At 48.5% G+C, this 26000-nt stretch overlaps 1 protein-coding gene across 2 annotated transcripts in view; it reads right to left on the bottom strand.

Moving 5' to 3' along the window:
• Nucleotides 1-26000, bottom strand: part of LOXHD1 (lipoxygenase homology domains 1) — a 165671-nt gene that overhangs the window by 129439 nt on the left and 10232 nt on the right. For both annotated transcript variants that reach the window (XM_006891689.1, XM_006891688.1), the window contains exons 3-4: nucleotides 20138-20218; nucleotides 17972-18156 (exon numbers count right to left, since the gene is read on the bottom strand). In XM_006891689.1, the coding sequence (XP_006891751.1) occupies nucleotides 17972-18156; nucleotides 20138-20218 (266 nt within the window). The remainder of the gene's footprint in view (nucleotides 1-17971; nucleotides 18157-20137; nucleotides 20219-26000) is intronic.

Below are 26000 nucleotides of genomic sequence, written 5' to 3' on the forward strand. Positions count from 1 at the left end.
ATGGAAACCCAAAATCTCTGTAAATGTTCATTAAAACTAATAAAATTTAATAATAAAAAAAAAAGAAAAGAAAAAAAAAGTTGTCAACTCTATTCTTGAGATGTCCTCTAAATTTAGATGGCTATACTCCAGGGCATGCTTTGCCAGCCCCTAGAAAGTCAGAGTACGATCACAATGGGAGATAGGGTAGCTGTATATGTAATTTGTTAACATGAGGTTGTACTGGGAGAGATTGGACCCTAAACTCTGTATAACCAGCATCCTTATAGGAAGAGAAAAGAGGTAGAAAGAGAGACAGAGACTGAGAAGAAGATGGTCATGTGAGGGCAGAGGCTGGGCGCAGCGTGATGCTGCCACAGTCAAGGAGCACAAGCCCCAGGAGGAAAGCAAGAGAGCGAGTGGCTCCGCTCACTCCTTCGTGTCAGACTTCTGGTCTCTGGCGCTGTGAGGGAATGACTTTCTCTTAAGCTACCTGGTTTGTGGCCTCATGAAACCTGCATGATGTAGCTCAATGGAACTATCTTGTTTTTACAGATCTCAAAAGTTTTCCTCCTTTAACAGAGTCCAGTCTTACCACTTTTCTATCTCCGCTCAAATTCAAACTCATTGCCGTTGAGTTAGAACTAATTCCTAGTTGACCTTCCATTGGGTTTCTGAGACGTTTCCAATCGGGTTTCCAATCTCTTCCCATAAATCTCATAGGAAGAGATTCCCTATCTTCCTCAGAGCCGGTGGATTTGAATTGCCAAAGAAACATAGCTTTTGGGTTAGCAGCACGGTTCACTGTGAACTGTGAACACAGATTCCGGCTCTCACAGGTTTTATTGTGCTCTGTGATGGCAGCTGTAGGAAATAGATGGGACTAGAAATCAATGAACACCCACTGAGGCCATGAACTCTACAGACTCCTCTCCCCAGGCTACCTACCAGGTTTCTTCTTCCTGCCTCGGGGCCCAGAAGCCCATCACAGTCCACTTAGGCTATTTTGAACACCTCCTTCTTGCCTTCAGCCTCTCCCACCTCCATGTATCTAAACTCCTTGTCCATCATTTCATCACCCAAGACCTTCATGGAGGCCTGTGGAAACCCCAAAGCCAAAGCCACTGCCATCGATTCACTGTGACCGTGTAGAACAGAGTAGAACCGCCCTCTAGGATTTCCAAGACTCTGCAGAAGCAGACTCGATAGCTTTCGCTGGTAGAACAGGTGTTCAACTGGTACTAATGACCTTTGAGTTAGCAGCCAAGCACTTAACTAATGTCCCACCAGGGCTCTTTCCACACATTCCTGGGACACATACATAAGACTTGGACAACAGGACATTGGATCAGGTCCCCGGCTCACCTTTACCTGCTTTCCTCTCATACATCCTTTTCTTCGGTCCTGCAGGGTTTCTATGAGTCAGAATCAACTCAATGGCAACAGATTTGGTATGGGTTTAAGTACAGAGCCCTGATGGCACAATGATTAAGTGTGTGCCCAAGTGATTAAATGAACCTGGAGGTTGATTGTTCAAATCTACCCAGTGGTTCTTCAAAAGAAGTGCCTAGCAATCTGTTCCTACAAAGATTATAAACTAGAAAATCCTGTTGGGTGGTTCCATTCTGTCACGTGGGGTCTCTCTGAGTGGGAAGAGGCTTGACGGCATCCAATAAAAAATAACAAATATTTGAAGAAGTACCATTTTCTTATCCTCTACTGCCCAGGATAAGTTGTTGAGAAGCCCTGCCAGTCTAACACTTAAAGCAAATCCATGCCAATGTGAAATAATCTTAGACCCTCAAGTCAGCTTTGACATCAGAAGCATTGGGCCGAGCAGAGTGACCATGGGCTGCAGGAAAGGTGGAGGGCAGGCCAGGGGCTCCTTGGAAACCATGTGGGGCTGGGAGGAGAGATTACAGCAGGAAACCCTTGGTGACCGCAGTGGGCACTCACAGCTGGACAGGCCCAAGACAGTTTCTGTATCACAAACTCAGCACTGAAAAAGTTGTTCCCACATACAGAAAATAACAGAGGGTATTTTAAATATTTCTTTTAAAATCTAAACAGCCACATATGGGGCAAATTCATAGTTTCCTTCAATGCTCAAAGGTCTGGCTATTGGATTGATGAAGAGCGTGGCTGAGGGTGGGCCCTGGGCCTGAAAGCACAGGGAAGCAGCCTTGTGAATGAGTTTGTGCCACCATGATTCAGGCCCAAGCACCTTCACTTCCTTCAAAAGCCTGGCAAACACTTCTGTGAAGTCTCAAAGCATCACCTTCTCTGTGAAGCCCTCCTGATTTCCCCTTTATATGGAGCACCGTCCATTCCCTAGTACCAACCATCCATTCACACTGTGACTGTTAACTGCCCTGACTTTCTCCCCTTTGGACTTTAAGCTCCTAGAAAGGAAGGTCCTCCTATCAGTTTGCCTTGAACACGAGGTGCATAGCACAGGCTATGCAGAACATCCTCAGTAAATGCCCCCGACCCAGTGAATGAATGGGCTGAGGAGCAGGAAAGAGAACGGGCATGGAGGAGCCTGAGACGGCCCTGGAGCTGGAGTCAGCCCCCCAGTTAAGTCACTGAAATTCTGTGGGCTTCCGCTTTCTCCCCTGTAACAAGGAGGGGTGGAAGAAGTCCCTTCTTCTGAAATTCTCCACCCTCTGCTGAGGCCTCTTTCCCAGCCTTTCTCTTCTTCCCACTCCTTCCGGTGATGATTTTTTGCAGCGCTGGTGGGAGCAGATGGGTGGGCGGGGAGCTGTTGTGGAGAAGTTCAGAAGAGGAGAATTTGCAGGGCGGCCCAGCTCTTCCCATCTTGCAGGCCTGTGAGTCTGGGACCACCTGCACGGGGATGGACACAGGGGGAGCTGAGGAGAAACAGCCCCTCCAACAGCAGCCCCAGCAAGCAGAGCTCAGGGCACCTGGACCATGTGGGAGGGCTGTGAAGAGGAGCTGTCAGGGAAAGGAAGGGGGCCAGGAAGGAGACTACACCCCCAGCAAGCTGCAGCTGCAGTCCAGGTCATGAGCCGCCCCTGGGGTCTAGATGAGCCCTTTCCAAGTGGAGCGGGGATCCTGGCACTAAGTGGCACCTGGATCCTTTGCAATTCTGAAGGGCCAGAATCTTGAGACTGTGGGTCATGGGAGTAAGAAGAAAAGACAGCAGGAGCTGAACAGCAGGCGCAACAGCAATGATGCTGGACATCATGTACCGAGTGGCTCTAGCCCAAGGAGCTCTGGTGGTGTGGTGAGTTACAGGGAGGGCTGCTAACGGAAAGGTTTCCAGTTTGAACCCAGCTGGTGTATAGAAGGATGAGGGATTTCTGGTGCCAGAACCACAGGAATCCAGTGCCAGGTTGTCATGGGCTTGAATCAACTCAATGGCAGTGTGTTTGGCTTTTGATTTTTCACTCAAGGCACAGCACAGAGTCCATTATGTTTATTTCCTCAAGCATCTTGATCACCTTAGGAGATGAGAATTCACGCTGTTCCCATTTTATAGATAAGGCCGTAGAGACACAGAGCTTAGGGAAGTTGCTCAAGCTGGTATAGCTGGTATCATGGCAGTGCCAAGTTTTGATCATTGAGAGTGTTAATTCAGAGGTCATGTTCAAATGAGACCGTGCTAAGCTCAAGTGCTGAGGACGGGAAGGGTGAGGGTCAGATGAAAGCAACTATGTGAGGTGAGAAGGACCCGCAGAAGAAAGGAGAATCCTCCCCACCAAGTCAACATTCTCGTGTTCATTTAGAGAAGGACTCCTTTCCTTCGTTTGGAAGATAAACACTGATAATCATAAAAATATTAATCCACCCATTTTACAGAGAAAGGAATTGAGGATTGAAGAGGAACTGAAATCTTCCCCTGGTTTCCTTGCTTTTGGGTGACAAAACCAGAATTAGCACTTGAAACATTTATGGCCTTATGTGCTTTCTGACCCAGGAAGCAATATTTTAAATGAGTGAGTGAGCGATTTAACAAGTCGATGATTTGAAATCAGAAAAGCTATGTGTCAGGGTTGTATCCTTCCTCCACACCTATTCAATCTGTTTGCTGAGCAAATCATTCAAGAAGCCAGACTGTATGGAGAAGAATGTGGCAGTGCGATGGGAGGAGAGTCATTAACAATTCGCGTTATGCAGATAACACAACCTTGCTTGCTGAAAGTGAACAGGACTTGACGCACTTGCTGCAGAAGGTCAAAGACCAGATAGCCTTCAATATGGATTACAAGTCAACATCAAGAAAACCAAAGTCCTCACCACTGGACCAATTGTCAAAGATTTCATTTTGCTTGGATCCACAGTCAACATGTATGGTAACAGCAGCCAAGAAATCAAAGGTCGTCTGAATTGTGGTGCTGGAGAAAAGTGCTGAATATACTATAAACTTCCAGAAGAACAAACAAGTCTGTCTTGGAGGAAGTACTATCTGGGTGTGCCTTAGAAGCAATAATGGTGATGCTACTTCGTCTCTCTTACTTTGGGTTTATTGTCAGGAGGGGCCAGTCCTGGGGGGGGGATCCCCATTACGCTAAGAAAGATGCGGGTTGGAGAAAGAGAAGAAGCCCCTCAAGAAGATGGATTGGCCTGGTGAATGTAACAGGCTCCAGCATATGAGAGGTAGTTAGGACGGCACAGGAGAGTACAAGGTTCTGATCTGTTGCTCCTGGGTCACTGTGAGTCGTGGTGGACTCCAAACGCCAACAGTACAGCTTCATCCACTAGAATCTGGGACGACATCCGGCCTGCTGGCTTGTGTAGAAGAGCCCTCATTCTGGGTGGGGTTTTGTATCGACTCTCCAGGCCACTGTCATTATGCATTTGCTCTTGCAGCGTGCGGTTCCCTGACAAGACCCACTGCAGGTTGGCACAATGTGTCGCTAACACGGTCATCACAGTGCCTTTCTTATCCTGTCCTCTCCTCAGATGCACCCTGGGCTCCATGCCCAGTGCAGCATTGCCAAGTCCAAATGCACAGCTGGTGCTGTGCGATAACCACTGGGGGGCACCATGGGCGGGGTCCTATGCAATTATAATCCGGTCACCTGCTGAGGCCTCCAGGAGTGGAAACAGTGATTGTGCTGAGGGCAGTCACAACCCCACTGCTCCCTACTTCCCTGGGCTCGAGGCAGCCTTCAGCCCAGTGTGAAGTGTCCCACGAAGAGCAGCAAAAAGTGGCAGGTTAATCTACTTGCATCAGATTAAGCACTGGACAAACTCTTCGCAGACCCAGCCCAATCCTGCACGCTCCCTCCACCTGCTGAGCTATTGCTGCTGCTTCTGGGCGCCATCTTTCCCAGCCCCCAGCCTCTCCAGCGCATCAGACCATGCTGACTGCAGCTAGATTTATAATTAATCCACCAAAGACGATTAAGTGCCCCTGTGAAGACAGCTTGTCTCTACGGAAGCCTAAGAAACAGGTCCCAGCTGGGAGCAGGGGTGAGAGGCAGGGGAGGGTGCCCTCTGGGTGCGGGGGCCCTGCCTGCTGTTGATGAGAGCTGTGTCTGAGACACTCAGGAGCTGTTGTGCCTGGTTCTGACAGCCCCGGGGCGTGAACAGCCTCCAGGCCAGCTGGGGCGCAGCTCTTGGCTTCAGAGGACTGTCTCCTTGCCAAGTTGGCACAGCTTTCCCAAAGCCACGGATGTGGGCTCAGTGATCATTTCAGCCATGTGACCATCTCAACACTTGTCAAGATGGGAGGAGGGAGGGAGGTTTGTGGGTTACAGAGTGATGGAGAGAGCAATTAGTTGGCCAGAAGGCAGGGAGTGATGTCATATTGGCAAGGAGAAGGTCTAAATGAATCTGGACACATCTCCCACCAGGTGACAATCCCCCAGCCCAAGTTCAATCTCCACTGGATCTTCCTCAATCTACCTGGGGAGATTGGATTCTTTAACCAGGCCCTGTCTAACTCCTCATACCTACCCTCTGATCCTTCAGAGCCTCCCTTCCCTCACCCCAGCCTCGGGGAGGGGCTCTGAACTTCCCTGAGGCCGGAGAGGACCAGCCTGCACACCCTACTGCCTGGGTCACTCCACCGTATGCCCGTCAGTTACAAACACAGGGCACTGCAGGAAAATGACAGTAGCAATGTGGGGGGCAGTGAAGTCAGTAAGGGGGAGACACCTGGAACCAGACAGGTGTGACGAGGGGATGCTCAGCCTGCAGAGCACGAGAGAAAGCCAGCACCCGGGGCTCCCAGAGTGCATCTGGGCAAACCTTCCCCCAGCAGCATGAGGACGCAGACTCAGAAGGGACAGGGAAGTCACCTGAGGTCACACCGTTACCAAGCACAAAACTAGAACCCAAACCTCTGTCTTCCCAGCAAAGCTCTCTGCAGCTACCTCTCTGCTGGCTAATAAATGTCTTCCCATGACACTCCCCCAATACATAAAAGCTGTTTCTTAACTAATATGCATCCAAACGCCTAAACCTCAGCAACCCAGTTAGCAATCGCCAGGTAGTAGGAGACCACAGCCCTTGACTTCAGTCTTGAACTTGATTAGAGAGACTTGTTACTAAACCTCAGTGACCAAGTTAGCAATCGCCAGGTAGTAGGAGACCACAGCCCTTGCCTTCAGTCTTGACCTTGATTAGAGAGACTTGCCATTGAGCCAACTTGGATTCTTAGCTATCAGAACATGACCACTCATGCACCATCCTCGGAATCTCTGCATGCTCCGGCCCGTCGGTGTAGTTACTGTGTCCATCCACCCCCCTGAGGGCCTCTCTTTTTCCGACTCTCTACCTCTCCCATCATGATGTCTTTTCCCAAGGACTAGCCCCTCCTCATAACATGTTCAAAGTAGACGAGACAAAGTTTCAGCATCCTTGCCTCCAAGGAGCTCCCTGATTGCACTACCTCCAAGACAAGTTCATTTATTCTTTTGGGCAGTCTGTGGTATTTTGAATACTCTTCTTCAACACCACAATGCAAACGCATCGATTCTTTTTAGGTCTTCTTAATTCACTGTCCGACTTTGAAATGCAGACTAAGCAATTGAAAACACCCTGGCTTAGATCAGGTGTACCTCAGTGTTTAAAGTGATACTGTTGCTCATTAGCACTTTGGAAAGATCCTCGACAGCTGATGTTTCCCAATGCAACGTCTTTTGATTTCTTGATTGCTGCTACCATGTGTGTTAATTGTGGTAGACAGACTAGAAAGATACATATTGAGTAGTTATGTTCCAAAAAGGTAACTAGACATGATGTTTCTAGCCATTTATTCACCTCAAAACACGTGAGGGCTCCATCCCATCCTATCAGAAGCAAGGGCCCATCTGGTTGAGAATGCACCAAACTTGTCATCAAGGAGCAAGCTGAAACATTGTCCTACCTGCCCATAACATTCCTTACTTACTTCCTATCTAGTCAGGAGAGGGGAGACCCAACTAAGACCCTTAAGAAGACCCTATTGAAAGTCTGTAGTATAGAGCATCCATCTCCAGGTGCCCCACTGAGAACTGGAGTGGAAGTTATTGTTTTGAGTCCAGAGAAGGGTGTTCCGTCAAAATTAGGGGTGAGGTGGGGATGCGTGAGGGGAGGATGTCCGGATGAGGAACCGCACGTGAGGCAGGTAGCCCACATTCCAGCACATAACACAGGCTTTCACATGTCCCAGAGTTTGGAGGAAAGAGAGGAGACCTACAGTGGAGGAAGCAGGTGGTGTCTTCCTGAGGTGAAGAGGTTCCCGTTTGATGGGATCTGGGATGGAATGGAAGAAACTGAAGTGAAGAATGAAAGAGAAGCAGAGAAGAAGAAAGATGCTGGCCTGACCCCCGCGAGAATGGAAGGTCCACAGTTTTCTGTCTCACTGGCTAGAGCTGAGGCTGTGGGGGCTGGGAGAGCCCACCCAGGCAGCCCTTGGCCAACGGCTCCTGAGCTTGGGAGAGAGCAGCTCTGTGGGGTCTTTGCTGGGCTTGGTGGGATGAGGTCCAGAACTCATGACTGTTAGTGACATGGTTTCCATTCCACAGTCTGGGAGCAGGCTGGGAGAGGTTGTCACATCCTGTCTCTCAAGCTCGGTTCTATTTCCTGTGGGCCCCTTGAAACCTCCTCGTGGTTTATTAGGAGAGAACAGTTTTCAGAGCCACCATCTGTCAGACACAGGAGTCAACACCACGTGAGAAAGTAGGTGGAGTAATGGTTACTGCTGGCACCAGACACAGAGGCTGGCGGGGAAGTGGCCTGTGCCTGCTGGCCTCGTCCCTCAGTGTCTGTCCAAAACCCCAAACCAGACAGTTGCCACTGCATTGATTTGAACTCAAGGAAATCTCTGTGTGTCAGATGAGAAGCAGCATTCTCCATGGTCCACGGGGTTAGTTTTGGGTTTGTTTGTTTGTTTGTTTGTTTGTTTAAGGTAAATCATCATGTCTTCCTTCCAAGAGGTCTCTCTGGATGGCACAAGCAATTTGTAATTTGCTGCAAATTATAAAGGTTGATGGTTCAAATGCCCAGCAGCACTGCAGAAGACAGACCTGGCAATATGTTCTCATAAAGATTGTTGTTGATGTCATCAAGTCAATTCTGGTTCACAGTGTCCCTCTGCCTGCCGAGTAGAAGTGCCTCCTAGGGCTTTCAAGGCATGACCTTCCAGAAGTACAGTAACAAGGTTGTCTCTGAAAATGCCTCAGGAAACACCTTCCTTTGGAGTTAGTAGTCAAGCACTTGAGATGGAATCCTTCGCATGATGCTGTGGGAACCACAGGGAGCTCTGGTGGCCTCGTGGTAAGAATCTGTACTGTAATCCCAAAGGCATGTAGTTCAAGCCCATCAACTGCTCCACAGAAGGAGGCTGGGTAATCTCCTCCCATACGATTTACTGCCTCTGAAAACCCACTGAAAGGTCAACAGCACACAACAACAACACAACACGGGAGCTATGGCAGCTTAGCAGATAGGGAGCTGTGGTGCCAACCTGAAGGTGGTGGTTGTTGTTGTTGTTAGACGCTGTCGAGTTGAGTATGACTCATAGCAACCCTATGAACAGCCGACCTGAACCCTGGCCTAGCCTGTGCCACCCTCATTATCTCTGACACTCAAGCCCGTGACTGGAGTCACAGCGTCAATTCATCTTGTTGAGGTCTTCCTCTCCTTCTCTGACCCTCCATCTTTCCAAGCATGACGTCCCTTTCCAAGAAACAGTCTCGTCTAGCTACATGTCCAAAGTACGAAAGACAAAGGAAGCTTCACCATTGGTTTAAATTCACCAGCTGCTCCACAGGAGAAAGGCAGGCAGCTTTCTCCCATGTAATTTACAGCCTCTGAAAACCCGTAAGAGGGTTATTTAGTTGGTTCTGACTGACAGCAACGAGTAAATGAGTGAGTCAAGGACTTAACTATTTGTGTCACTGAGGGGCCCTCTGTAAATCAACAGCCAAGAAAATCCTGTGCAGCTCAGTTCTGCTTTGAAATAGATCATCTGACTGGGAACATGATCCTGTTTGGAAAGAGATAACACTTATATTTACACAGGTCATACTAGTGTTGGTGGTGGTGGTGGTGATGGTGGTGTTTTTGTTGTTAAGAGCCATCGATTTGAGTACAACTCAGAGCGATCCTATGAACAACAGCTGTGAGCCCTGCCCTATCCTGTGCCATCCTCACAATTCCTGACACACTCGAGCCCTTGGCTGCAGCCACTGTGCCAGTCCACCTGATTGAGGGTCTTCCTCTCTGGCACCTACCCTCCACCTTTCCAAGCATGATACCCCTCTCCAAGGAACAGCCTCTCCTAGCAACATGCCCAAAGTATGTGAGATGTAGTTTTATCATCTTTGCCTCCACGGAGCATGCTGGCTGCACCCTCTCTAAGTCATATCTGTTTGGATCCCTACTCTAATCCTTTCTAAATTGTATTTTCTAAAGAGGAGTATGATATTACCCATGGCTGTTCTACTGCTAACCAAAAAGGCTGTGCTTCTGTAAGTTCAAAAGATTACTTCTGTTATGATTTACGGCCTCAGACACCCAATGAAGGGCCACTAGAGGTCAGAAGAGGTCGGTGACAGATACAGAGAAGGTACACAGAGAAGACTGATGCCACGTGACAATGAGGACTGCTACTTCTACAAATCCAAGAACTGGATGGATTGCTGGCAGCTACGAGAAGCTGAAAAGGACAACCCTCGGTCCTTCCTCCCCAAGAGCTACCACCCTAAATTGACTCCTAGTTTTTTAAGAAAACAAATCCCTTAAAAATAAGTTCTTTAAAAGCAGTGGCCTTTGTTATACTAACGCAGGCTAACTAACACATGTGGTCAGCCTGTCCCTCTGGATTCTGGATTGTCAAGAGGGGGGCCGTTCTAGACAGGATGGGGAAAATCCTCCACAAAACAAGTCGGTATCAAAGGGAATGCCAAGAGGCAGATGGCAGGCTGGGAAACTCACGGTGCTTCCGCAGCAATTCGATAGCCAAGACATCTTTCCGGGGATAGTGGATAAAGATACACTGAAAACATGGCTGCCAGCATTCACAGGCCCTGAGAAGTGCCAGGACCCCCAACACCTGCTTTGGAGGAAGAGGAGCAGAGAGGTGTCTGCCAGCTCCCTGCTCAGCCTGCAGGAATGTCTGAGATGTTACAGCAGGAGACTGAGGTCTGCCCGGAGTATGGCGTCAAGATTGGGGTGCTGAGGCCCTCCCTAGACTGCTGGGACCCTCTTCTACTGACAAGTGTGGGGCTGATTCCAGATGTTCTGGGAATCTGGGGGGATTTCTCCTGCAGCATTGAAGTCCTGAGTAACAACTGAGGACTTGGGGTGGAGATGATCATTTCATGCTCTCTTCCAGAGGAACTTGAGCTTTTGCCTGCAAAGTCAGAGGTATATTGTCACTGTTAAAAATAACTAATGCAAATGATGTTATTTTGGCTCTGACTTCTGACAGCCTTATGTAAGCCTTGCCTGGTCTGCACTGTCGTCATGGTTGTTGGCATGTTCAAGTGCATTGTCACAGCTATGGTGCAGTGCCTCCTAACCTCAGGGTTCATCTCCCAGGACTATCTGGGGCTGTGATATATAAGGGTTTCTTTCATTGGCTCACTTTCAGCAGCAGGTTTCCAGGCTGTTCTTCCTAGTCTGAGTCTAGAAGTACCCCCGAAAGCTCTCCATCGTGGGTGCCCTTGCTGAGATTTTAAATGTTCTTGTTGTGTGCCATCCAGTTGGATCCAGCCCGTAGCTGACCCTCCAGCAAGTTTTCAGAGGCAGTAATTGCACAAGACGGGATTGGGCATCCTTCCTCCGCAGAGAAGCTGGTGGATTCAAACCACATGACTTTGGGATTACAGTGCACATTCTCACCACTAAGCCACCAGAGCATCAAAAGCAATGCACAAGCAATCACAGTACAACACGCTGATGGACAGGTAGTGGAGTGAAAATCTGGGATGCGCTGAAGATGACTGAGATAGAGAGGCCCCCTGGACCCTGATCTAATTGGCCCCGTCTGGAACTCAACTACAGTCAGAAGGGACATTGACAAGCCAAGCCTGTGTAACAAGGGAGGCCAGAGAAGAGAGCAGGCGAGAAGTGTGTCACAAAGAAAATGCCAAGGACCTGCAGATACAGCCCCACGAGGAGAAGAGGGTGTCTTTAGACAGCTGAAGGCTCTTCATGCAGATGGATCCCGCACTCTGTCACAGGAGAGCCAAACCAAACAGGAAGAAGCCAAAGGGAGATGGTGTGGAGTTTAACTTAAAGAGCATCTTTCTGGCCGCAAAGGCTGCTTTATAATGCAATGGGCTGTGTTTGGAGGATTGAGAACCATCTATGATACAAGAAATGCTGGATTCAAACCTAGACAGAGAAGCAATCAGTGGAGATACTGTGGGTCATGTTCTTGCTTCAGTAGGAGGTTGGCCCAACAGACCTCCATGCCCCTCCAACTCTGGTTGCTTATGTGCCAGGCTGGTTGCCCTTGTTCTTGTCCTTGATCTTGACCAAGAAGCTGACAAGTCAATTTATAAAGTCGTCTCTGCAGCACATGTCTTGGAGAAAGTGCAACGAGTACTCCTAAGAGCCATGGATGGTGAAACTTCATCTTACATATTTAAGGCATGTCATCAGGAGGGGCTAGTCATTGGAAAAAGATACATACTGGGAAAGCTGGAGTGTCAGTGAAAGAAAAGAGCCTCAACAAGATTGACTAACACGGTGACTGCAGGAATGAGCTCGGGTGCTTCAAAGACGATGAGGACGGAACAGGGTAGGGCAAGGTTCAGATCCCTTGTTCAGAGGATGGCTAGGAGTCATAGTTGATGTGATGACATCTAACAACCAGAGTGCAGGATTTAGGGGGGAATCTACAGCATCTCCACGTGAGTGTCAGCTGGGCCAAGTGCTCATGAATCAGATGTGAACTGAGGGACACCCCGCTGACACCATACAAACACTGTGGTTCAACTCCAGTGACTGAAATTCCACCGATTAGAATTCACGCGCTCAGGTTTTCTAGCATCCTACGAGGGCCCAGATGTCCCATTAAATTATGGATGTCCTGGGACCTGTTGGTCACTGATACCGCTGGGGTTAAGTTCGTCTGTTCAGTTAGACCATCAGCTGGAATAAGCCCTTCAAAAATAAAAATTAGCTGAAGAAAAATCTCTTTGGAGTTTATTAGAAATGAGCCAACTGGATAAAGAAAAATCTGTAAAGTGGACTGAGAGGAGAATAAGACGGGGCCTGAATTTGTGCTAAAGACTCTTCATGTGATCAGGGTAATGGGCAAAAGCGGCAGCTCCCTCCTTCTAGTCCTTTCTCACTTTACACACACACACACACACACACACACACACACACGGTTTGGTATCACTGTACCCAGTAAAGCAATCAAAGAAGGTGGGATAAATGTGGCTGTTCATCCCTTGATGACCCAAATTCATTTACAAAGAAGATGTGCTTTATTGGAGAAATCTGCTGTCAAGGACCTCTCCAAAGGGTTAAGGAGCAATGGACGATGTCAGTTCAGAGACTAAAGGGCATCTCATTCATGGTCTTTTCAATTACTTCCTATGCATCTGAGAGACGGGCAATGAAAGAGGATGACAGAAAAATTGATGTCTTTGAGTTGTGGTGTTGGAGAAGAGGGCTGAATATCTCATGGACTGCCAAAAGAATAAACAAATATATGTTGGAGAAAGTGAAATTATGTTACTCTATAGAGGCAAGGATGGTGAAGTTTTATCTCACGCATTTTTTAGTATGCTGTTGTTATTGTTGTTGTTATTGTTATTGTTGTTGTTGTTATGTGCTTTTAAGTAAGAACCGATGCATTGCCGGTCCTCCAGTAGGTTTCAGAGGCATAATTCATACAGGAGGAAACTGACCATCCTTCTCCCACAGAGCAGCTTGTGGATTTGAACTGCATGCCTTCAGGATTGCAGTGCAGTTTCTTACCACTAGGCTACCAGAGCTCAATGAGTATGTTGTCAAAAGGAGCTGTTCCTTGGAAAAAGACATCATGCTTGTAAGGGTAGAGGGTCAACGAAAGGGAAAATACCCTCAACAAGATGAATGAACATAATGAGTGTACCAATGGGCTGGAGGATGTCAGAGATGATGAGGATGGCACAGGAGAGGGCAGTTCCATTGTTCAGATGTATTGTTCATAAGGTCACGATGAGTTGTAATCAACGTGAAAGCACCTAACAAAAACAACAACAAAAGATGGACTAAAGAGACATGACAGTCTGCCTCCTCAGATCCAGCAAGAGATCTCCAAGGCCTGACAATCAGATTCAAAGAAACCCAAAAAGCAAAGCAGCTGGGGTCGCCCTTTAAGATCCAGATGAAGTGCTTTTAACATCCAATTGAAAACCTCTGATCCTAGTATACTCTGCCCACAAAACTGTGACATTGACCAACTTCTGCATCCTTTTTAGGGAAACTCCTCTATATGCTTCTGCTGGTGCCCACCATCCCTTTTAAAAGTCCCATTAGGGAAGAGAGCCATTGCTCCAAGGTTGTGGATGTTACGTTGGGAACCTTCCCAATAAGTACATTTAAAGAAGAGCATGAGGTGAGCTCTGGTGGCCTAGTGGCAAGAAGCCACACTGCAATCCCAGAGGGGCGTTGTTTAAATCCACCAGATGCTCTGCTGGAGAAGGAGGGACAATCTCCTCCTGTACCAATCAGATCCGATTTGACAGTACATGCAGAAACAATCATGCTGTTGTTGTTATGTGCCGTCGAGTCGCCTGCGACTCATAGCGACCCTATGTACAACAGCCCTAAACTCCGCTCTGTCCTGTGCCAATCGCACTGTCTCTGACACTCCCATCCCAATTATCCCAGTCACTGAATCAATCCACCTCATAGAGGGCCTTCCTCTCATAAAATTAAAAAATAAATAACATTAAAGAAGAGACTGAAGAAGAAAGCATCAACTTCATAGTGGGCCACCAGGACATGGGCCATGTGCAGAGGGAGGCATCCCAACACCCTGTAACTCACCTTCTGCACCCGCAAGTAGACATATGAGATCTCCTTCAGAAGAACCACCGAGAAACCTGATCAAGGTACAGGTCCTCCTTCAACCCCTCTCCTCCTGTCGCTCTCTGCAGATCGCTTCGGTCAAAGGGTCAGTCTGAACTACATACCTTTCCTGAGGGGCAGGTTCTAGTTGACTATCAGCCAGCCCAGCCTTGGAATTTCAAGAGATGGCACTTAGAAGTGGTGGGACAAGCAAGGCTCCCTAGTCACCTACCCTGTGGTGCTAGAGGAGCGTGTTGAACATACCATGGACTGCCAAGAGAATAACCAGACAGGTCTGTGCTGGAGAGGGTGAAACCAAGCTCCTCCTTGGAGACTAGGATTTTTAAGCTCTGTCTGATATACTTTAGACATGCTGCCAGGAGGGACCAGTCCTTGGAGAAGGACATCATGCCTGGAGAGATGGAGGGATGGTGGAGGAGAGCCTGGATGAGATGGATTGACACAGTGACTGAGGCCATAGGGATAATAGGTGTGTCGGAGACAGTGAGACGGGCTCAGGACAAGACAGGCTTCAGAGCTGTTGTACATAGGATCGCTGTGAGTAGCGACTCAATGGCACATAACAACAATCAGTCCATGAGGGGCCAGGAGGCCAGCAGCCTGAGTCAGCCACTGGGTTTGTCTTTCCTTTAAGAGACAAGAAAGCACTGTTCTAGATGATGCTTATGGATGCTGGAGGACCCTTGGGTTCCATCCACTCATTCTCAACAGTGACTTTCTAAAAACTCTTCTCCTAACAGCCAAACCCTTTTTTTGTGTGACTGAAACAGAAGGTACAATGAGGAGCTTAAAGGATACCTTTCTTGGGAAAATACCCAGAAAGAGAGGCAATGGGAATGGGATAGAAAGATGGCAGCTGGACCCTTTGCTAAGGATGGATTGTAGTAAAAGACCAAGATTTATAGATGCCTCGTGTCTATGGAGAGTGCGTGAAATTCACTCCAACTAAAAAGATAGTTAAAAGGTGTAGACAGACAACTCGCAAAAGACATACAAATGGCAAAATGCATATGAAGACTGTTCAGCCTCATCAATCATGAAACAATATGTATATGAAGACTGTTCAGCCCACCAATCATCAAACAATATGTATATGAAGACTGTCCAGCCTCACCAATCATCAGCAAGGAACTCTGGTGGTACACTGGATTCTGCATTGTGCTGCTAACTAAATGATCACCAGTTCAGATCTACCATCTACTCTGTGGCAGGAAGAGGAGGCAGTTTGTTCCTGTAAAGATTTACAGCTTTCAAAACACGTGGGGCAGTTACACTTTGTTCAAGCAGTGAATTTGAGGGGTTTTTCATTTGTAGGGTGGCTATTCCTTGGAAAGGAACATCATTCTTGGAAAAATGGAGGGTCAGTGAAAGAGAGGACGACCCTCAACGAGATGGATTGATGATTCAGTGATGCAGCAAACGGCTGAAGTGCGTCAGAGATGGTGAGGATGACACCAGGACAGGACAGCGTTCGGGTCTGTTGTTCACAGTCACTGTCAACCATACTCATCTCAAAGGCACCTAACAATGACCACATATACCAGAATCCGCTTGACAGCAGTTAATGGGTTAGCAGATGTGCTGTCGAGTCACCTGCAACTTATAGAGACCCTGTGTACAATAGCCCTAACCCTGCCCAATCCTGTGCCAATCTCACTGTCTCCGGCACACCTACCCCCATTACCCCAATCATTGAATCAATCCATCTCATTGAGGGTCTTTCTTTCCTGCACTGTCCCCCCACCCTCCCAAGTATGACATCCCTCTTCAAGGACTGGTCCCTTCTCACAACATATTTAAAGTATGTCAGATGAAGCTTCAGAATCCTTACCTCCAAGGAGCAGCCTGCCTTCACCCTCTCCAGGACAAACCTGTTCGTTCTCTTAGCAGTCCATGGTATATTCAATACTCTTCTCCAACACTATAGCTCAAAGGAATCAATTCTCCTTCTATCCTCCCTAATCATTATCCAACTCTCTGATGCATAGCAAGTGATTGCTAAGACCATGGCCTGTATCAGGCACACATTAGTCTCCAGACTGACATCATTGCTCTTCAGTACTTCAGAGAGGTCTCTAACCACAGACTTTCCCATCGCCTTTTTACAAAAACAATTAGCAAATCAAACACCCCCACTATTTGATGTCAACAGTGAGGACAAGGGTGTTCCTGCCCAGTTGTGGGGAGGTGCATTGACACACTCTTTCGAGGGCATTTTGGAAGGAACCGAAGAGAAAGGTTACCAGTTTAGATTCATTCAGAAACTTCAAGGAAGAAAAAACTTGGTAATCCTTTTCTATTGAAGATCGTTGTTATATTATAGAGTCACAACCCACCCATGGCTGACCCTCTCTAGCAGGTTTTCAGAGGCAATAAATCCCACAGGAGGAAACTGCCCTTACAGCCCAGAAAATCCCACGAGGCAGTTCTCTGTCCTCTAAGGCCACTTGGAGTCAAAGTCGACTTCATGGCGCTTGACAGCACCCGGGAAGTTTGGACATTGCAAAAACCTTAACCACGCCCCTTCTATTGCCTTGGAAATTCCACGTAGCAATTTATGCTACGAAAACGACCATAAATTGATACCAAAAAATGAGGTAGAGTCTCCATGTACAGAAAACAAAGATGCCACTGGTGTCTTCTCTTCATCAAAACCTTCCCTTGGGCCCCAGAGGGCCAGATTAGGGAAGCTCATACTCTCACCCCGTCTTCACTGGGGCATAATGAAGCTCTCACGTTTATCCCATACTGGAATCTGAGCTCATTTTCAGTGGCAGGAGGGAGACCCACAGTTTGCAGTAACAGCACTGCTCTGATTGATTCACATGGAATTTCCATGAGTTGAAACAACTCAACTGGAACCTGCCTGGAATGTTGCCTCTTTTGGAAAGGCAAGGATGTTCAATAACGAGATAGAGGAAGGGTTGGAGGGAGCAAAGATGTGATAAACCAGGACATGAAATGCTGTGTGTGTCTCTATATGTATTGCTTCTCCCATTCCTCGTTATTCATGTAGAATGAAAATGACCAGATGTAAGGTCTTTGGCCAAAGAAGTCACTTGAAATAATTTTCTTTTCATAAAACGAAGAGGCGTGATGGAAACCTAGGCACTGAGAGCCTGTTCCTGTCTCCTTTACCTTGGGGGTGGCCCAGGGGAATCACACACTATGCCTGGGCATCAAAAGAATAAGAAAACAGGGAGTGGGGAGGGACAGCTGCCTTTGAACTCAGTGGGGACTCTCGCTAGACATCCATCAATAAGAATAGTTAAAAACACAGGACAGACACAGGGTTGCACTCATCTTCCCATCATGCCTCACTTCCCTGAGCCACACAGCACGAAAGCTTGGAGATCTGCAAAGAGGAGATGGGGTCCTCATACAGAGCAGAGAAGAGGAGACAGAAACGGTTCAAAGCAAAACAGGGGCCCGGGTGAACACAGCCTGGGCAGAGAGGCCTCCCAAAGAGACCACTCTCCAGGCCACTGCAGGCACTGACCTCTGGGCATGTCCATGGGGTTGAAGCTGGCCAACAGGTCACGGCACCACTGCCGGTCTCCCTCCACCTTGCTCAGCCAGTTGTTGCAGTTGAAATAGTAACGGAGGTGAGGCCGCTTCATGTCCGTCACAATCACACGGTCCAGGTACCAGCTGGCATTCAAGCCTGTGTTGTCATGCTCGATCCTAGGGCAGAGGCAGATGTCAAGAATGTCACTGGCAGAACCAAGGTGATGCCTCTTTCCATACTGCAGCACTCCGTGCTTATTCCAAAAAGAGATTCTATCACTTTGCTGTTATTGCTTTGCAAGGTTGACGCAGGGTAACAAACATCACTGTGCCGCACTGCCTGCAAGGCAGCGTCACCTTCCATAGTGAAGAACATCTTAGATGGTGAAGCTTACAGTGTGGGACCACTTTGAATTTCCCCTTTGACGGTCTCCCTGACGAGGGTGGTTTCCTTACCCCAGCCTCCAGAAGCATTACACTCCCCCAACATTTTCAAATGAGTCCTGGCTATGGAGTAAAGTACTTGGCTACTAACCAAAAGGTCAGTGGTTTGACTCCACCGACCGTCACTCCAGGAGAGAAAGACGTGAACATCTGCACCTATAAAGACACTCTAAGGGGCGGTTCTGCTCTGTTCTGTGGGATCTCTATGAACTGGAACAGACTCAACAGCAATGGGCATGTTTGGTTTTCACACTCTGGTCCAAGCACAAATGCAGACTACTTTTTAAAGCCCAGAGGAGTCAAGTTAAACACAACAATTCCTTAAGATCTTTCTAAAGGGAGGGATGACGAGGGGGATACCCAGAAGACAGGAAAACAGCCTGGTCAGCCGATCTGTGGGGTGTGGTTTGAATGGAGAAGAGGAACGAAAGGGAGGAGCGCAACTATGGGCTCTTCAAAAGCCGTCTTTCACTGCGATGAGGTTGGGTAGAGATGGCCTTCCCACACACTCACAAACAGTCCCAGAGGAGACGTGAGGGAGTCCACGGTTAAATGGTGTCCTGCATGTGACCGGGGCTCTCCTGCTCTCACGTCCTGCTTGCTGTCAGCCAGTGACTGCTCTGAGACCTTGAATTCATTGCATCCTCTCAAAGTAGAAGGTGGTCCCTGCTAATACAGGCAAGGAAACTGGGGCTTGGAGGAAGAACCTGTCCAGGATCCCACAGCTAGTGAAAGGCAGACTGAATCCAGGCATCTGATCCCAGACACACTCTCCACAACCAGACTAAACTCACCGTCTTCAAGTTGATTCTGTCTCTGTTAGGACACAGCAGAACCCCCATCAGGGCAGCCGGAGCTGTAAATCCTTTCAAAGCCGACTACCACCTCTCTCCTGAGGAGGGCTGGTGGCTTCAAACCAACAACCTTTTGCTTAGTAGCTGAGCGTTTTACCCACTGCATCACCATGGCTCCTTCTGTACAGATTATAGTCTGAGAAAGTGATAGGGAGGTTCAACTCTGTCCCATGGGGTTGCTCTGAGACCAAATGGATGAGATGACACCTAATATCAACAACCTGAACTCAGAGCTGAGGTCCTAACCATTGAGCTAGACCCTCACAGGGTATTTCTCAATTTTGCAAAGAATCCTCTTAACTGCTGTCTAGTGAGAAACTTTGGGACATTGTGATACGGGGATGTGAGGGAGGAGAGTTGGTAACCCCACAGATGACGTCCTGAGAGTATTCAGAGCCTCAAACTCCTTGCTGTCAAGTGGGAACTGAGTATAGTTGACCCTACAGTTGGTTTTTAGAAGCTGTAAATGTCACCATCTAATTGACCATCAGTTACAACTGCAGAGAGTCAAGGCCTTTAGATCAACAGCGCCGCTCCTTATGGGCACCAGAGCTCTGAAATTAGTACCTGTTGTTGTTTTTGTATACCATCAAGTCAGAACTGACCCATAGCTGACCCTCCAGTGGTTTGCAGAGGCAGTAAATCACACAGAAGGAGACTGCTCATCTTTCTCCCACAGAGCAGCTGTGGGATTCGAACCACATACTGCTGGGTTGGCAGTGCAATTCCTTAACACTAAGGCACCACAGCTCCCTATTCAGCCCCGAGAGTATGCCAAGTGTGAGGTCGATCCTTCATCAGCTAGTATTCATCTCCACCTCCCGCGCACACACATACCCCGGCAGGAGCCAGTCTCTCACCTGATTTTGTAGATGAGTCCCACGTTGTTGGTTCTCACCCGGAACACGTCAACGTTGGCTTTCTCGAAGGCAGATTCGCTCCTGCAATGAGCACGTGCACAGTTAGCACAGACCAGACTCTGGATCCAGACTGGGGAGATGAGCCAAGAGCTGGCAGCCCCTTCTTCCTCCATCGTCTCACTCTCAGGAAGCTCCACGAGCAATCGGATCCCATCTGAGACTCCTGTCTGTCTCAGCGGTTTGGAGATCGGCAGGGCAAAGAAGTCACTAACTCTTGCTGGATTTCACCTCCGGGTCCTCGTCTGATCCTTGCCATAGGTAAGTCAATCACGGCAAGCATCGTTAGCCCCATTTTATAAACAAATTGATACTTAGAATCTGAGTCTCCAAAGTCATGACCCAATGCCCTGTGGTTGCCCCAAGTTGGGAAAGTGGAGGAGGAAGAAAAGCATGATAAATAGCTCTGAGCTCTTGGGCCCCTGGGCTTCCTGGCCCCTCCTCCTCACCGGCCAGGCTCTTGCAGGGACAGTTGCAATGGCAGCCCCAAGTGGATGCAAAACTTGGGTGGTGGCCCGAGGTCCTGCCATTCCAACAAGAAAGGAAGCACTCACCCCAAGCCAACAAGCATGGATGTGGGGGGCAGTGAGGGAATTGCACAGCTGGCATCCCACAAACGGTGTGAACGGGACCAAGTCCACCCGAGGCACTTAGCAGCCGGCTGCCCAGGTGCGTCCAGATGTGCGAGCAGCCTACAGTTGTTCATACAGGAGAGCGGGGCAGCTTCGCCACAGCAGCCTCTGGGAGTCGACACCTAAGAAGCAATGTCTGTCCTCTGTTCATCAAGGACCCTGGCCATGTGAGCCAGAGAGCAATAGTTCTTCCTGTCCAGCAGTGAAGGCCTGTGGGCCTGAGAGCCGCAGACCTGGCTCTGAACAGCCAAGGTGCTCAGAACCAACACTACATGGCCCCTTGAAAACAAAAACACCTATGTCTATTCATTGGTCATCGATGTGTTTCAAAATAAAGGAGCAGGAAGGGTCTTCTCCCCCAGGGCACAGGGCTCAGGTTCTTTGACTAACAGAAGCCTTTTACAGTTTTGCAAACCCAGGACCATGACTGTGTACAAAGATCTGTGTCTGCAAACACCCAGCTGGGGAGAAGTTTCCTTCCAACAGGTGGACACATCATGAGGCATGGAGTCCAAGGCTCTGCTAGAGCACTGCAGGGCTCAGAAGATGAGGCTGACAGGCACCCTGGGGTGGCAGGGAAAGGAGGTCCTACGGGGGTAGTTTGGGGAGCTCTGGTGGCCTAGTGGTAAAAAGTTGCTCTGCAATCTCAAAGGCATGCAGTTCAAATGCTCATGTATTTGAGTTCTGATTTAATGGCTCATAACAACAACGATGTTAACAACATGATGATCATCATTAATGTCGCTAAATTGTACATGGAAAAGATGCTGAAATGGCAAATGTTTCCTTAACGTATATTGTGGTGGTTGGTGTGTGCCATCGAGGCAGAACTGACCCATAGCTCATCCTTCAGCAGGTTTTCAGGGGCAGTTAATCACATGGAGGAGATTGTCTAGTTCCTTCTGCAGAACAGCTGGTGGGTTTGAACCATTCGCCTTTGGGATTACAGCTCAGCTTCGTCCCATTAGGCTACCCGAGTTTACAGATATGCTTACCACAATTAAACAAAAAAATCAGTAGGGCAGAAATGTGTTCATAATACACACTTACTTAAACGAGTAGGTTAAAAACAGAACGTGCACAGAACAATCAATATAAACCAGATACGATTTTTGTTTGAAAACAATAGCTCTGGAGGATTAAAAAAAAAAAATTCTGTGTCTAGATGGGGAAACTATTAAAAAAACATTATTTGGTTTTTTCTACCTTTTTTGGTTTTTCATTTTCCAAGGGGGAAACCCATTGTTTCCTAGAGAAACCACCCTGCCTTGTGTCAAGGGCCCCTCCTCCCACTTCTGCCAGCCTGTGGCAGAGACGTGGAGATTCTCTGACTTCATCTTCTAAGGTCTGGTGGGATTTGTGACCTGCAACCCTGAACTGAAGAAGAGGAGGGAAGAAGCATCTTTTCTGGGTTCCTCTGACAAGTGATCAGGAACAGAATAGCCAATAGGAGTCATTTCGTGTGGGAAGTCCCGCCCCCTAAGAAAGGAGAAGAGTTAGTGCCCCACGTGACTGGGCTGAATTCGCATGCACAGAACTTTGCATGGTTATCAAACCATCAACAATGCCACGTGTAGATGTGTGGCATGGGGGCAGGGTGTAGAGGGGAGGAGGGAAGCCAGAGGAGAAAGATCCACCCGGGAAGAGGGGCTGGTACACGTGGTGCCTGAGACCCACCCTAGTTCTGAGGACGTGGAGCTTTGCAGGGTATTAATTGATGTGAAGCTGTCTCCCATTATGTTCACAAGATCTAGGACAAGGGAAGGCCCTTCTAGGCCATGATGTTCTCTTCAGGGGCTAGAAAGAGGCCAGAGAGGCAGAGCTACAACAAATGATTCACATCCCCAGCCTGTTCAGGGACCAGATTCTAAAAGTCTCACTTCTGATAATTCAGAATCTAAATTTCAGACGATTGTCTGGGGTTGATGGAAATTGCCACCAAGGGGGTATCAGGGAAATGTAAGACTTCTTCACACTTGACTGTGGGCAACAGCAGTCTCACTGTGGCTCCTGGTTAATAAAGTCTGAGGCAGTCCCAGCCAGTGCCAACCGCCCAGCAGAGACCCCACCCAGCAACCCAGGGCATCTCAGCTGCCAGCCAGGCAGAGCCAGCAGCTAAATGCCAGGCCTTCACCCACACGCTGAGGTGGTGGGTGCTCAACGGGAGAACCAAGTTTCAGAAGATACATGAGATTCCATCCTTTTGCCACACTCGGGACACACAACCCCGTGCTGGAGGTGGTCCTGGATAACTGGGCAGGGAATGAGGGCTCCCAGACCAGATGGGCTTCCTGTGCAGCCGTGCTGTTGACATTGAACTGGTAGAATGCAAGCTCAAGATGGTGTTAACTAAGGGGAGAATGAAAACAAACGTGCCCCACTCTTTGATGCCTTAGAGTCCAGTTCAGACAAAGAATTTCATCCACAGCCCTTGGAGGAGGGAGGATTCGTTTTAACATCTGGCATTGAAGTCCCTCTTGGAGCAGGAAATAGATTTGTATTGGGAAGGAAAAACCTATGAAGCCATTTGGGAATGGAAGGTGATGACAGAATAGAGAACATCAGATTAAGCAGGAATTGAGGGGTGAGATACAAAAGGATGAACATTAGAGACGGGTGAGATGAAGGCTGTGGTCAGACCCTGAAGAGATGAGGGTCAGGAAAGTTCCAGCAAAGGCTGGGTGTGACTTCCAAAATAGGGAGTTCAGTGTGTCATTTTGATCTGTTCATTTACTGAGACGTGAACTCTATTTCTCAAACACCTTAAGCTCTCAGTAAAGTCTGCCAGACACCGTTGTGAGGTGCTCACATTCTAAGTTACAGCCTGGCCATCTTAGCCTCTGTTTCAGCTCTGGGAATAAGGTACGCTGTTAACCTAAAGGGTACACCTCTCTAGGGGTTTGGATCCACCAGTAGCCACAGAGAAAGAAAAATTAGCAGTCTTCTCCTGTGCAGTTTACAGGCTCAGGAACCCAGTGGAGGGTCAGCTATGAGGCAGCTCCGAGTTGATGGCCCAGAACGATAACTATCAGCTAATTAGGAGCTCTGGTAGCCTGGTAGTAAGGAGCTATGCTGTTAACACATAGGCACACAGTTCAAACCCACCAGCTGCTCTACAGGAGAAAACTAGACACTCTCCTCCTGTGCAAAATATTGCCTCTGGAAACCCACCAAAGGGTCCACTATGGGTCAGTTCTGACTCCTTGGCACATAACAGGTCAACTAATGAGTCACACATATGTACACATGTTTACAGTTATCAATGTGTACCCAGTGAAAGAGTCTTGGTTTCCAGACAGATGGACAGTGTGCAGAGGTGGGCACAGCAGCAGTGTTTCTGCATCTCGGTCTCATTAGCACGCATGCAGTGATCAAGTGTCACCTGTGTCTGGGGTCCACAGACAGCACCACCCCCTTCCAGATTCACGCTTTCCGTCTTAAACTGAAAGAACTGAATCCATGTCCTCAGTTCTTGCAGCAGCTGCTCCCTGGCTTCCTGACCTCTCTTCCCTAACCCCATCCCATGTCCTCCTCCCCACAATCACACTCACCTTTCTGGTCCACCATAGAAAGTGGGGTGCCCATTGACCGGCTCTCAAAGCCTCTTCAGTCTGGTCCTACCCTGCCTGTCTGATCTGCCCCCCAGCATAGCCCTGAGCTGCCTCTGATTGCTGCTATATTCCTGTAAACAGCTCCCTTAAGTCTAAAATATCCTGTTTCTGTTCCTCTCCTCTCTGAGACCTTTCTATCACCTGAGGCTCATATTAAATTCCCTTCTCCATAAAGGTCTTGCTCTAGTCACACTAATACCACTAACATTGGCTGAGCTCCATCTGCAGAGAACTGGATTAGATGCTAGAGATAGAAAGAACATCTTCACATCCACCTCAATTGTCCAGACCTATCCATCTCTCGGAGTATGCGCTCTCCAGCCTCTCCAGGGTACAGCCAGCTGATGCTTCCAGCTGGATCCACATCTGTGAAGGCACAGATGCTGTGGACTCCTTAGAGTTCCCCTTACCAGCCAGACTCAGGGTCCTGCCCAAACCTAAGCTCTTGTTGCCCAACCTAGAATATGCATAGACATAGTCAGAGACCCATCAGCTCGCCCACAGGGCTCAAGTGATCCTGATGCATGCAGATGTTAACAGATGCTGGTTCCTGGGCTAACTCAGAGAAGCCAATTGATAAAGTGGGACTCCAGGAGCCTCTGGTAGTGCAGTCACTGAGCACTCAGCAGCTCACTGACAGGTTGGTGGTTCAGTCCCACCAACTGCTCCATGAGAAAAACATGTGGCTCGGTCTGCCACTGTGCACATTACAACCTCATTTGCTCATCATTTTATTCTGGATCAGAATAGACTTGATGGCACGTAACAACAACAGGAAGGCCTCCAGGAGTCCCTGGGTGACATAAACCTGGGACTATGAACCTCGGAGAAAAGGGCTGGCAATCTGCTTCTAAAAGGTCACTCACAGCCTTTAAAAGCTTGGGGAACAGCTCTCCTCTGCACACGTGGGGTTGCCAAGAGTTGGAATCACTTGATGGCAACTGTACTGTGCATCTGCCTTTCCAGAAGTCCTCCTGGCAGGGCCAGCTCATGGATGCCTTCAACCCTCTTTACTAGTGGTACAGCCTTTCAGTCACAGTTTAGAGAGAGAAACTCAAACTTTGGGAAAGGGGACACAGTGACAGACCACACGAGGGTATTAAAGATGACATCCGGGGCTTGGCAAGTGGAAAGAGGGAAGGGGCTGAAGATACCGAAGGTATAAAAGGAGGACAGAGGGAGAAACCACCCTGTACAGGGAAAAGTGTGCTTTTTGTTTAAAAGTTTTTAGTATAGGGCTCCAGAAACTAGCAGGGCCAACACCACAGTGTCTGTGGTTGTTCGCTGCTGGGGGACATTCTGGCGGGATGCATGGCAAAGAGGATGGGCATTTCATGTATTCCCTTTACCGTGCCCACGTCATTCGAGGGAAAGACTTCCACAAGCAAGCCACTCAGCAGGGTTAGCAGTACAAGGAGGCGGGTACCCTGTTCTGCAGAAATGGACAAAAGAGGATGTTACACCTGCCTTGAGCTGCAGCCTTTAACCATAATACTCATCCTAAGTAAGCCAGCGGCACGGGGCCTGGTCAGTGTGCTGGGCACAGAGTCCAGAGACAGCTGC

This window comes from Elephantulus edwardii, unplaced genomic scaffold (genome assembly GCF_000299155.1).
Source record: "Elephantulus edwardii isolate Elephantulus edwardi_28Jun2011 unplaced genomic scaffold, EleEdw1.0 scaffold00103, whole genome shotgun sequence".
Lineage (NCBI taxonomy): Eukaryota > Metazoa > Chordata > Mammalia > Macroscelidea > Macroscelididae > Elephantulus > Elephantulus edwardii.